This window comes from Micropterus dolomieu, linkage group LG09 (genome assembly GCF_021292245.1).
Source record: "Micropterus dolomieu isolate WLL.071019.BEF.003 ecotype Adirondacks linkage group LG09, ASM2129224v1, whole genome shotgun sequence".
In the NCBI taxonomy this organism is placed as follows: domain Eukaryota; kingdom Metazoa; phylum Chordata; class Actinopteri; order Centrarchiformes; family Centrarchidae; genus Micropterus; species Micropterus dolomieu.
In genome coordinates this window covers 2,955,659-2,969,554 of record NC_060158.1, presented here as the reverse complement: position 1 = coordinate 2,969,554, position 13,896 = coordinate 2,955,659, and the positions used below count along the sequence as shown (strand labels likewise).

Below are 13,896 nucleotides of genomic sequence, written 5' to 3'. Positions count from 1 at the left end.
GACAGTGGGTGACTGCCGGTTCCACCTAACGTGTATGGGGTTAAGTGGGTGGAAGAAAGCCAAGCTGGGCTCCGGGGGTGCTTAGTGGACAGTGGACAATGATAAAAGTAGGTTGAAAATCACCACACTAATCATAAACATAATTTAAAAAAGGGTGAATAAAGCCACTTTGAATTCTGTCATAGTTCTCTTTTTTTCTGATTTGCTTCCTATTATTTAAATTTTATTTGTTGTATTTTAGTTAATTAGAATTATTTAATTAGATTTTTTTGTGTTTGAAAGAATATAAGCCCAAGAGGTCGTCAGCCTGACTCTGTGAGATTTCTTTGATGTCTCTCTCGTTTATTAATGAGAGTGATTGAGTATTCTGGAACTGAACACAGATAATGTTAATCGGTTTGTTTTCATAAAAACCCCTGAACTGAGCGCCACATCCCCGATCTCTACTTTAGACTATAGCTCCAAATAACGTCACCAGCACAAAGTGGCAGCGCCCGTTTCTTCATTGTTGGCTTCATTTTGTACAGTGGGAGGAAGTGGCGTCCATCTTGATATCCAGTCTGTGCCTGTCTGTCTGCGGCGACTGAAGAGCTGCGTTCAAGAGCTGGAAAATCCAGCGTTTGGTGGTATAACAAAACCAAACATGAAAATATGACGCATGTCTCAGGCTTTCATCGTCAGCAGTGGTGATTCCTGCTTGGTCACCTTCAGCTCCACCCGACTCCCGACCTTTTTGTCCAAACTTCAAACCAAATGTGGAAACAATGGGACACGTAAGCAGCTGCTTTTTGGGCAACTTGAATTATTTTAGTTTTTCTAATCAATCAAAACTTGGCTCTCAAAAGAGACTCTTTGGTCCAAGCCTGGGGAAAAACCGAAAAGCAGCTTTTAGGATATATTTTGCTATCCATATTTGGACAAAAGGAAGTCCAGGTTGGTACAAATTTGGTCTAAAGATTCTGAATTTCTGCAGATAATTGGTGAAATTTTGTCCTATTTTGAAAAGTGGAGTAAGTGGCCGATCATGTTTTCATCAAGTCTGTAGACAGAATGTCAAACTGACTCCATGCGGATCTTCACTGCGACAGGAAAGGAGAAATAATCTGAGTTTAGGAACCCAGCTGCCGTATGAACTTTCCTCAGAGCGTAAACAAAAATCTGGACGCTTTTGAAGCACAGCAGGTGATTCAAAACTGACACAAACACTTTAAATGTGATGAAACACAATGAAAACAAAACTCAGTCAGTGTAATTGGAGACATTGAACTGGAAAGAATGATGATGGGCTGATTTTCCTATCTGGATTTGTATCATTTTGGAAATGAAACTCTTCAGTGATCCTCACTTGAGAAGTCCTGCTGAGTGAGAAACCAACGCCTTCTTTAAATTCCATCTCTGTCTGTGGGGGCCCCGTGTGGGATGTGAGAGGGCCCCAGCTCCCAACAAATAAGAAACTCTGCAACTTTCAAACGAAACACAAAAAATCCATCGATTGCAGTCGTTGAGATTTCAGATCTACCCGTCTATCTGATCCTGCTGCGTTCAATCAGCAAACCAGCAGAGGCTTCAGTGACAACAGTGTCTCCACAGGCAGGAGAATAATAAAATGAAGAAGTCATCCTCTTTTCTGTTTCTGGTGAAGTGTTTTTTCCATCAGGCGGAGGTTTGGTTCCCCTCCCTGCAGAGAAGATCCCTCCGGAGAGCCTCGAAGACTTTTAAAGATTTGCCGAGCAGAGAAAAGATTTGGAGGTGACCCCCTCCAAGGCCATGACATGACTCTGTAGGTCACAAGATTTGGATTTAGAAGAAAATTTTAAAGCAGTTGAGTCAAACTGTTCTGAGATAAAGAAAAGTCTCTTAATCCTGAAATCCAGAAAATTAAGAAATAATCTTAATTTATGATTCGATGTCACGGCCCGGTGTTGTGCGCCCCGTCGTCCTCTTTCGTTCCCAGTGTCTTGATCTAAACAGGACGTGAACTGTGCTGCGTTTCAGTGTTCAAACCTCCCTGCAGTAAAAAGCCCAGAGGGGAGCGGCCTTTCATTTCCTTCTGATCCTTTTCACCGACTTCAAACCAATTCTCTGCTCGGGGGGATTTTCAGCTTGAAGCTTGTTCGGGCTCCCTGTGAGGAGGTTCGACAGGGGACCTCTGACCGCGAGGATGCCCATTACAGCGAGTTTCTGCAGGACACTAGAGGGGCCCTGCTGCTGCTGGAAGGAAAAATAAAACAGGGCAAGTCAGGTGTTTGCTAGGTAATCTCATTTTCCCCCACCACCACCACCACCACCCCGCCACAATCTCTTTAAACCCGCTGCTCTTCCTGTAGTTTAAATCCTGTCCGGAGCGACGTCCTTGTATTTTAGATCTGAGCTTTCCTTCTGCTGCATTTTATCAGCTCAGTGTGAAATTGGACTTTTGTGTGAGCAAGACCCCGTAAACTCCCTGTTGTAACATTGGCTACAGGGAGGTCACATTCACAGCAGTCCATGAGGGCTGCGTTAGTGTCTTGCTGTTGAAACGGTGGTTAAAACTTTGAGACTATGTTTTGTTTGCACCTTTTGTATAATATGTTAATATTCTCAAGGCCTTTTTTTAAAAATCCACATCCCAAAATATATAATTTTGGGATTGCCACTAGAATTTAAATGAACTTTTGTAGATTTGAGTGATGCCTGGATGAACAGTCAGTTATGATCAGAGACCACCTGTGGGTCTGGCAGGATTTGGAGATTCAGCTGATGCCAAACTGGTAGAAGTGAATAAACGATTCACGGCATCATTTCTCACCCTTTTTGTCTCCTTTTCCTCAGAGCTGAGGCGAGTTGGCTGCAGACATGCCACAGAGCTGTGTGCCCATCGGCTTCGTGGTGAGACGCCGGCGTTTCAGACATCTGGCTCTGGAAACACCAGTTACTAAGCAACGGCCGGGCTGGCAGGACGACGGAGAGTCGCTGGAAACCAGCTTGTCTCGTCTCTGCAGTCAGAGCGATTCAGCACAGCCTCCATCACTCCTTTGTGTTCCTGCATTCAACTCTCCTGGGCCGCCGCCTCCTCCTCCTCCTCGCCGCTCAAAAATAACACCACACTGTTCACCTGTTTCCTCTGTGAGCTTCACTGAGAATCACAAGTTCTCTGAATAAGTTCTTAAAGTCTGTTAATAAAAGTTAACTTGTCCATTTTGTCAATAGGGAACAAAAAGTTAAAAAGGAGAAAAAAAAAAGTTCTTCTCCCGTGAGAGACAGCAACCCTAACATGAAGCCTGGCAGGCAGTTTGATGGACTTAGAAATCCCCCTTCAGCTTTAACAACATTACATTTGTTTCATGTTCTTGCTGCATTGCTGTTGAATCCTGCAGTGCTGCAGTCAGAGCTGCAGAGGAAGGATTTCTACAACCGTCACCGGTTTAAGATCTGGGCAGAAATCCCAGCTACAGGCAGGGAGTTAACCTCCAGTGCTCAGACAAGTTGATTTTCCAAAGAACTGAGTGTGTTTAAATTGTCTCAGATTTTTGCGTACTGCAGTTTCTCATGATTTCGGTATGACAGTTTCACCAGACCAACAGTACGAGTTAATTTTTGACTCGTTTTACTCATCGAAACAAACTTCATACCTCCGCAAGAAACTCAGGAGCTCGTGATGTTGAAACATTACGCCATCGTTTGTGATATGCGTTTAAACAGTGCTCAAACGTTCCTTTTATGAAACTAAACTGAAGTACGACTTTGATTATTTGCTTGACACTGTTTATACCCGGTGTGTTTTCTGCCCAGATGTTGTTCCTGCCAGGCAGACTGAGGCGAAAATCAGACAGGAAGCAGAGAAAACACCAGCGCACTTTTCCCCTTACGGTAATATTATATTATATATATATATATAATAATTGTAATAAATTTGATTTAAATCATGGCTGACAATGTGTGGCTGTAACAGGAGTCAATTTTACTTTGCTTAACAAACCTAGCAGCCACGTTGACCAGCAGGGCTTTGCTTTTCCAAAATGCAGGTTTAGCAGGTGACGGGCAGATGTGGGACAGAGTCACTGAAAGTCTTTGCTATTAAAATCTGGAAAGTCTAAAACTTTGTTTTGAGTCCTAACAAGTCATTCTGTGATTTGGAGCGTCAGGATAACTTTACTGACGCCAATTGGCAATGGTTTAATGATCTGAATGACAGTGGGTGAGTTGGTGTCACTCAAATCAAACCACACCCACACAGTTTTAGCTGAGGCTATGAGTTAAAATCTAATATTTAATGTTACAAAGAACCTCCAACATGGGGTTGAAAATGGTGAGACTTTAATAATGTCCTGGCTGAATTCCCAGCCAAAATGCCAGTCCAGTAACGTCACAAGTCATTGGTGCTGAAGTAGAGTCTGAAGTTTGGAATCAGTCCTTGCAAATTAAGTGGGGTTTACTTGGCACTAATTTTCCATCCTGTTGTCTGCTAGTCTGGTCACTCTCCTGTACAACACCACAGTGACAACTAGAGGGGAAATGTGCGCTTATGTTTCTGCTTTACTTTCTCAGTGTGATTGTCGCCTCAGTTTAACTTGTTGGTTGTCAGGGTTGCTGCCTCTCAGGCTGCCTGTCAGGAAATCCTGTAGTCAAAAGTGTCCTTCTCCATGTAGTCCGTCCAGGTGGAGGACGGCATGCTCCGGTATGGGTCCAGGAGGATCCGGAAACAGCGGACGATTAGCAGGCCCAGGAAGATGAAGAGGATGAGCACGAAGACGAAGGCCGCCCTCTGCTCGAGCGTGAGGAAGGAGGCTGTCGCTGAGGAGGAAGAGGAGGAGGAAGAGGAGGAGGAAAAGTCAGATTCAGAAGCAGAGAAGGTGCTGCTGTAGAGGTCGTCTGCCATGTTGGGATGGAGAATGACTGGTTGGCTTAGAAGATCATCATCTTCTGTCCAATGAGAGACTGTCCACAGGAAAACATTGTGATGGCGAGGAGAGGCCTGCAGAGTAAACAAGTACTTTAGAAAATCTTTAGCCAAGTACTTTCCCTTAAAGGCCGAAATGTTCATTAGACCTAAAGTAGAACTAAATCAGCTACAAGCAACACAACACTGCATGGTTAAGCATCTGATTTGTAAATAAACACTGCTGGAAATGCTAACGAGTTATCCAAGATGCTGTTCTGGACTGATGTTACAAAGTCATCCTAAACACTTGATACAAGACTCAAATTCCAAAGTTATTGAGATCACTTATAAGTAAGCAGAACAGTAATAAAAAGAAAAAAAAAACATCCAACAGGAAACCGTTATAATTCATTGTCAGGTACTATTTAAAACATGCAGCACAGAGGCTGAAGTTAACAAGGATCATAGAATATCAGCTGAAGACTTACAGAAATCTGTGGAACATGCAAGCATCTTTGAAGATGATTCTACAATACGACACTAAACAAGAATGGAGTTCATGGGAGGAAACCCCAGCGGAAGCCACTGTTGTCCAAAAAAACACTGCTGCGCGTCTAAAGTTTGCAAAAGATTACCTGAATGTTCTACAGCACTAGTGGCAAAATATTCTGTGGACAGATGAAACAAAAGTTGAGTTGTTCGGAAAGAAACACACCACCCTATGTGTGGAGGAAAAAAGGCCCAGCACGCCAACATCAAAACCTCATCACAACTGTGATGTATGGTGGAGGGGACATCATGATTTAACGCTGACTCAGGGCCTGGAAGGGTTGCTTTCATCAACGGGAAAATATATTCCAAAGTTGATCAAGAAATTTTGCAGGAAATGTAAGGCCATCTGTCCGCCAGTTGTAGGCGATAGGTGATGCAACAGGACAACAACCCAAAGCACAAAAGTAAATCAACAGAATGGCTTCAGCAGAAGACAATACACCTTCTGGAGTGGCCCACACTGGTCCTGACTGAGATGCTCTGGCATGACCTCAAGAGAGCGATTCACACCAGACATCCTAAGAATATTGCTGAACTAAATCAGTTTTGTAAAGAACGGTCCAGAATTCCTCCTGACCACTGTTCAGGTCTGATCTGCAACTACAGGAAACGTTTGGTTGAGGTTATTGCTGCCAAGGAGGGTCAAACAGTTATTAAATCCAAGTTCACATACTTTTCCCACCCATTATGTTGTTCAATAAAAACATATTTGTTTGTGTGGTATTAGTTTAAGCAGACTGTTTGTTTTTTTGTTGCGACTTAGATGAAGATCAGATCACATTTTATGACCGATTTATGCAGAAATCCAGGTAATTCCAAAGGGTTCACATACTTTTTACTGTGACTGTATCCACCAGAAATGTCCTGATGATATCACGATGTCGTCAGGACAAAATGTTTCTCAAAGGGACAAAAGTCTCTTTGACTGTCTCAAATTTGAGATCTTCCATACTGGTCATACTATTTTGAGAGCATAGGTGCGTTCACGCTGAAAATTATGGCAAAATGCAGTGCACCGTGAGTGCTTGGATGGTGCTCTCATAACGGTCAGAAAGTTGAGTGTGGACACTTCTCACCTAAACGGCCGCCATCTTGGCTTTGTAGTGTAAGGGTTGGGGACCATCGGCCTGTTATTAAAGGTGTAGTAATGGCGGCTGAGGAATCTGCAGCGGTTGCAATGGCCCACACAAGCAAGTAAAAGTACGTTCAGTCAAAAATCTTGACGACAATGATCCGCCCAGTTACAGTTCGCTATTAAAAAGAAGTGGTCAAATGGAAAAATTGTCATTTCTGGTAAGTGCACAATGGCCTTGGTTTGAGTTGAGACTACACTACCCTGTCAAAATGCACACACTATGAACACGTGTACTGCATGTAAGTGTACTAACAGAAGTATCTGAATTGAGACAAAGTTTTGGTCTTCACAATTCTGAAATTGATAAACAGAGCTGTTTCATAAGTAAATGCCTTTTGATTCTAACTTCAGTGTCTTTCTCACTGTTCTCATGCCAGCAGTCTGTGGGTGGGACTGTGGGAGTCGTTTGTTTTTAACAAATGTTCTGGAAAGAAGGAAAGAAAGAGAATCTCTTCATTTGCTTCCCACATGGCGATTAAAGCCAAACTCAACAGCCTTCAAATGTTTTCAGTCTGTGTCCCAAAATCTAATATTCAGTATGAAATATCACTGACGTGCTGGTTTCATGAGAAACATTTGAACTTAGGTCACATGATAACTTGTTGTCAGTGTCTGAGTCACATGATCACACCTTTTTTTTGGAATGATGCACAAGAGCGAATAGTTTAGAGGAGGAAGAGCAGCAGGTGAACCTGCTGGCAGGTGGGTGGAGGCTCAAATAGAGGTTTGGGAAACACTATTGGATGTTAGTCTGCAGTTTGTGCAGGAGCAGGTTAGCCTGAGATATTAAAGACCGTTCTCATCTCAGGGCGTCCAATAACAACGCTTTCAGAAAAAGTGAAGGGCACCTTTAGCGTCAAATAATTACGCTTTGTCACGCTGTCTGAAAGCGTCGGTGATGATGCACTGAGATGAGAACGCGTTGGATATAAACAGTAACTGGACAAAAGCGCAGGGGAAGTAGTGGTAAACTATAAAAGTCTGTTGGCTAAACTGTCCAGTGTTAGGGAATATTAAACTCCAATGAATACATCAGAAAAGCTGATGTAATGGCCATTGCTGGATTATCCAGCTCTGTGCTTTATGTCGAATTATTACATCAAAGTCTGATTTGTTGTGTCAGATAAAAAATAAACTTGCCAGAAAAATACTTGAGGCAGTTCATGAAATATATAAAGTTTTTAAAGAAATCTATTTATCTAAATGTAACTGCATTTGTTCCTCCCGTGTATTGACGAATATGTTATGAATCATTCACTAAGGAGCAGTAACCTGCCAACCAATCACTGTGGTGTCAGCCTTCTCTCAGTTCTTTAGTCTTTTAGCAGTTTGTGAAAAGCTCTCAAGAGGAAACTTGCAGGACGACTCTTCGCGGTGAGCTAACCCGCTGTGAATTCGACCCTGTTGATGGTCGGTTACATGCAAAACTGTCAAACTTTTCTATCTGCAGAAATGATTCATCAACATCAACATGGAGGATAATCAGTCTTCAGAAATCAGACTCGGTTCAACTGATATTAGTAAAATGTGGTGAAATGTCTAACGTCAATCTCCTAACTCTGATCAGCTAATCAGCCCTCTGCAAGACGCTGGTGGAGGATTCGCTGAGTCTGCACAGTTAAAGTCTCTCCTCCCTCTTTAATATTTCACTGCCAGTCTTCTTCTGCATTCTTATTCAGTTCAGCTTCAGGTTCTGATGTTCTGCAGGAGAAAACCTTTAAAATGCAGCTCCTGCGTTTCTGTCAGGCCTGGAGAGAAATTAATCCCTAAAAACTGCTGTTTTATCATCAGTTATAATTTACAGATTAATTGGAAACCGTTGAGCTGATTCATCATTGTGGAGGGAAAACACACACAGCAATAGAACTAAAGTCCCAGAGTCCCTCCGGGCTCCCGCTGCTATTGCTCCCGCTGCCTCTCAAAATGTGTGAAAACCTGAAAAAGTAATTAGATTTGATGGAGAATATCACGCCGACCTCCGAGGTGTCACACTCACTATGAAAAGTCAGGACAGCGCGCCGGGCCGGGCCTTTGAAGAGCCATCTCCGTAAAATCAAAGAAATGTAAAAAGTTCTCAGAGAAGTTCTAAAACTCATCTGAGGTCAGGGCTTCGTCATTGAACTCCTCTTCTTCTTCACTCTGTTTCAAAGTGTCGAAGAGTGTTTCTGTCACAGTCTGAAAAGAACTGTTATTGACAGCGAGAGAATATAAAGTCAGCTTTAGAGACTACAAATGTCTGGAGGTGAGCTCGCTGTTCACAGACAGAAAGGCTTTAATGCAACACTAACGGCTAACGGCGACTTGTATCCGCTGCTCTGTGTACATTTAACCTGCAGCATTGAGAAAGCTCAAAGAGTCAGCTGTTCATTTTTTCAGTAAGTACATTTTGTTTTAAGTCTGTTTGTCGCTAGCCAAAATTAGCATCCCAGCTAATTTCAGAGTTAACGTGAATTACGGATGCACCTTGCTAACCGCGCTAGCTAGCTCCACCCTCTCGTCTGGTTCCACAAAAACAAGATGGCAACGCCAAAATCCCAAACGTGACATCACCATAGCCACGCCCACTTCTTTTATGCGGTCTATGATGAAAATTGGGGATATCTCCACATATGAAAGCCGTTGTTTAATAAATAGGAAAGTTTGCCTGCTGTATTTTTAAATCGTTTGTCATGCCAGCATCTTCTGACAACCATACTAATCGTACTTTTTACCTTTAAAACTTAAATATTTATAAAATTAGGTACTTTGACTCAAGTATTTAAATTGAAGACTTCTACTTTTAGTGGAGTAATATTTACCTCAAGTACAAGATTTGTGTAATTCATCCACCACTGTCTTTTTAAAAGCTAGTGTCAAACAATACTGAATAAATGAAGTGAAATGGAAAAAGCAAAACAAAGTAATCTCAGCTCAAGGTCCACTCAACCGAATCCTTTCAACTGTTCACACAGTCTTAATGAGCAAGTTTAAAAAGCCTCCAGGACTTCTCATCACACCAAATTTCAAGGTGACTGTTCTTTCTTAATGATTCAGAACACCTTAGTAAGTGGACCTCCAGTTGAGACAGACTCTCTAATGCCTCGTGCAGACCACACGACTTTCAGCGTTGGCGGATGGCCGTGCCGTTCACACGACGGGAGTCTTGAAGTCGGTGTGGCGTTCACGCTACGTGACTGATTGGTGTCCAAATACCTTCCAAATATTTGGCGTGCTAGATATCTGGCAGATGTCGGCGATGTGTTAAAAATGTGTGGGGGAGCCGTTTTGATGCGTCGTCGTGTAGTTCACACATACCGACTGGGGACCGCCGATCGACCGCTGATTTACTCCCGATCACAGCCTGACGGTCGCCGAGCGGCCGATCGGGCTAAAAATCGTGTAGCGTGAACTAGGCTTAAGTTGTTTTCTCGTTTGACCAACAACTGATGACATGTTTGCTGGCAGCTCGTTTACTTGGACGATGACTCTGATTGGCTGTTTTAAATAGTCGCAGAGTATTTTGATTAAAAAAAATAAAATAAAATCTGGACAGTCGTGATAATAAAACAAAAAAAATCTCTCGGGTTGATAAATAGGGCTAACTACCACAGTCTTATCAGTCGGCAGGCAGAGAGAAAAAAAGACCTCAGTAACCACGGCAACCGCAGCACACATTGTGGTCAATGCGGTCTGAACACACACACACGTTGGACTCAAGACATTTCCAGTTCATTAAGACGCTAAATTACAAAAGAAGTCATTATTCAGTGACAGGTTTTTCTCAGAAAGACAGTAACAGGTGAGATGAGGTGTGTGTGTGTGTGTGTGTGTGTGTGTGTGTGTGTGTGAAAGCACTTCTGTGTGGTGACGACACATTAGTTTTAGGATATGACAGCACTGTGGCGAAGGTCGGGCTCTGTTTAGGCACAAAAACACAGCGGTTTAGAGAAACATCGTGGTGTCGGAGTTAAAATGAGGGCTGTTGTCAATAATCACACCTGTCATGTATGTATGTATTTACCGTTCTATCCCGTCGTTATTCCATTTAAATATTTTCCTTTCTAAAACTAAAAAACCCTGCTGGGTGTGTTTGAAATGTTTGCTATGTTCCTCTCTGGTAAACCAGGTGGTAGTATATAGAACATTCACTGTAACAGTCAAGTCAACAACTGTTTCTCAATAGTTTGACTTGAAGTTTGGACTTTAAAGCTCGGACTTGGCAAGTTCTGCTCGGGAGTACAAACTCTCAGGATCAGGAGCACGCAGTCCGTCATTCAGCAGTTGGAACAGCAGCGGACTTGATGACGGCCGGTCCCGTTAGCTGCCGGGCCATCGCAAATCCCCGAAAACACCACAGCAAATTTTCAAATCAGCTTTGTCTCGAGAAATCCATCACAAATTTGGAGTTTAAACATCTATATTCTTACATAGAAAAATCCTTAAACAGGGGGGTGATGGAGCAGTGGATAAGACACATGCCTTTGGTGTAAGAGACCTGGGTTCAAATCCACTGTGAAACACCAGTTTGTCCCTGAGCAAGACGCTTAACACCTCGTTGCTCCAGAGGCGTGTGACCTCTGACATATACAGCTGTAAGTGGCTTTGGATAAAAGCGTCAGCTAAATGAATAAATGTTAAAACTGCCTCATCAAAAGGTCACATGACTTCCTCCTTTGCTCCGGTCATAAACACTACGACCACCCGAGAGCGCAGTCATGTGTCGCCTATTAGGAACTTGAAAGTCAAACGTGAGCTGCAGGCACAGCTGTCAAATGTAGAGGTGGGCGAAAAATTTATTCTTAGATGCATGGCGATACAGACGTGGAAGATTCTGACTCTATTAACAAATGTCAAAAAATCAATTATTTAAATGTTAATTGAAAACGGAATGTTGACGGAATGTAAAAGGTCCGTCTGTGGCGTGCACAGAACAGAGAGACCAGTGTTCCCCCTGGATTCGGCCCACCACCGCTGCGGAATGAATAACCATCCTACTAAAATGTCACAAGATCATTAATATCAATGCGCAAGCAATGATTTTAACTCGCACACTGTACAAGCATGGTGACACTAAACACTTGGCGAGCTCCCTGCGTATCCTGAAGCTGATGATACAAGCGGCAACTTCTTGAGCAATGGTGCTGAGCAATGGTGCTGGTGGCAAGTCCGACTATGTTTTGAACGGATAGCGGCGAGGCGGGGTTGGGGGGGGATTACGGTATTAATCTTTACTCATTACCATTGACGGCAACATTGTCCAGCCCATAGTGCGACTTGCCACCAGCAAAATAGCTCAGAAAGTTGCCTCGTGTATCATCAGATAAGACAAGAGTGCGGTCGAGCGAATGAGAGAGGGCGAGCGGCAGAACGTGACGGTGAAAGTTATCGGAGGAGAATATTAGCAGTAAGTTTCAGTCTGGTGGGTCACTGTGTGCCTGTAGCTGTATGTCATCACTAACTTAGCTACTTGTCAAGGGTTGAGAACATCAGGTACAAGCTTAGACTGAACTGTTGTACATCCTGATAGCTGGTTGTTGAACAAATGAGGTTAATGAAGTAAATTAGGGATGCAAACTAGTCCTTTTAAGCTACTTAGGAGATGTTTCTTTTGGATTTTAATGCGCAAATTAAATACTTAGTGATCATCCAGATATCCTGGGAAAAAATTATGCATCAAGATGCATTGATAATCGTTTTGTAATTCCTCGCAGCCCTCTGAATCGTGAGGAGATTCCCACCCCCCGTTACGCATTCTAGCTCCCAACTGATCTCGCTGTAAGTGGCTTTGCAATTGTCATAAAATCAAACAAAAGGTGTTCCAACTTTGTGCAGGCGGAGAAAAGCAACTGCATCCGCCTCGCTCCTGCGACGTGTTAATGTCATGTGACATGGTGACATTTTGCAGCGCTGGCAAAGCTCAGACATCATTTCTAACCAGCATGCATCACGTTTAGTGCCGCATGAAGTCAAACGCACTCATTGTCGTTTTGTTGCATAAGACGTTTGCTGCTGCTGGAGGTGGAAACGAGACGCAGTGAAGAGTGCTGCTGTAAAATGTGTTGGTGTAGAAAGAGTGGAGGAGTAAGTGTGGGCGAGAGAGGATGTCAATCTGTGGGAGAGAGAGAGAGTGTAAAGCCTCTGCAGAGCTGTTTGTTTATTAGCTGTTACTCAACAGTTACTCTTCCTGGGGTCCATCTGAGCCTCCATTAGAAACATTCCTGACACGCTCAGTTAGAAATATAAACAATACCAAAACGATTTTGTTCAAAAATAATGTGACACGTCTGTCTTTGCTCCTGATTTGATGCTAGCTGAACATTTATTTGACTCCTTCATGCTGAAGCAGCACCAACGCAGATGTTTCTGTGTGTCGTCAGGATTCCAGCACAGCTTTAGCATTTCACTTTTCTATTCCACACGTTCTTCTTCTGAGGTCGAAACCTGACACCTAGATTACCTACAATGCAACTGGACTGCAGAGAGTTGGGTGGGAGATGAGGGGGGGGGGGCACAATTTCAGAACTAACTTGAACTTCTTCACTTCATTTGCAGGAATATTTTAATAGGCCACTCTTTTGCTTACTGAACTCTTCCCTCACGTCGACACTTGGGGCTGTGATCATGCACACCATGGATAGTAGTAGCCCGTAGGCTGTGACGTCGGGTTTTTCCAGTTGTAAAGCGCATTTTAAAATAAATTTAACCCTAACAAAACCATTGGTTGAGCCGAACACTGAGTTTTGTGATCTGTTTTATCACTAGTGAAGGAGATATCTTAGACCAGAAAGATGGAAATGCCATGCACTGGACCTTGAAATGATATTAACAGGTTCACTGAAATGAATCGGTCTCTTCTCCATGTTTACAGGCACAGAGCGCTCTCTGCTTCTATTGGTCGACATCTTACACCTTGTCGTGAAAGTGCCGACTCAGTAACTGCAGAGTTCCAAACCTCCTCTGGCATTCACATCAACGCAAAACCCCGTGTGCCGTGAGCTTCATGGCCGAGCAGCTGCATGCAAGCCTTCCGTCACCAAGCACAATGCCAACCTTAGTGGCCGACTCACAAATGCTCTTCTGGATTAATGGGCAAAATGTCCAACAGACAAACTCCAACATCTTGTAGAAAGCTTTCCCAAAGGAGGACTAACTCCATAGTAATGCCTATGGATTATCCAATAGGATGTCAGAAAAGCCCTGTAAGTGTCCCAGTACTTTTGTCCACATAATGTATGTCTGTCAAGTCAGTTTGATGTCTGACTGAGTTCTGGTTTCGGTGTGAGAGGCTGTGAGCTGGAAGTAGAGAGTCGACCGGCTGCAGCTGCTCATTCACATGCAAACAGCAGCTCCTTTCTGATCTGGAAACCAA

The 13,896-nt window shown here is 43.3% G+C and overlaps 1 protein-coding gene and 2 long non-coding RNA genes across 3 annotated transcripts; 2 read left to right on the top strand and 1 right to left on the bottom strand.

Annotated features, from left to right (window-relative positions):
- The first annotated feature begins 273 nt into the window (after window positions 1-273).
- Window positions 274-5,172, top strand: LOC123976617. The gene is made up of 3 exons (XR_006826395.1): window positions 274-773; window positions 2,812-3,849; window positions 4,629-5,172. It is a non-coding gene; the product is annotated as an uncharacterized LOC123976617 (long non-coding RNA).
- On the bottom strand, window positions 3,838-9,908 carry LOC123976610 (cortexin-2-like). The gene is made up of 3 exons (XM_046058916.1): window positions 9,843-9,908; window positions 8,545-8,733; window positions 3,838-4,954 (listed from the first exon to the last, which is right to left on the bottom strand). Exon 3 carries the CDS (start codon window positions 4,856-4,858, stop codon window positions 4,589-4,591), a length of 270 nt encoding a protein of 89 aa, XP_045914872.1. The 5' UTR covers window positions 4,859-4,954; window positions 8,545-8,733; window positions 9,843-9,908; the 3' UTR covers window positions 3,838-4,588.
- A 171-nt stretch (window positions 9,909-10,079) lies between these two features.
- On the top strand, window positions 10,080-13,888 carry LOC123976624. Its single transcript, XR_006826401.1, has 3 exons — window positions 10,080-10,326; window positions 13,396-13,726; window positions 13,813-13,888. It is a non-coding gene; the product is annotated as an uncharacterized LOC123976624 (long non-coding RNA).
- The last annotated feature ends 8 nt before the right edge of the window (window positions 13,889-13,896 follow it).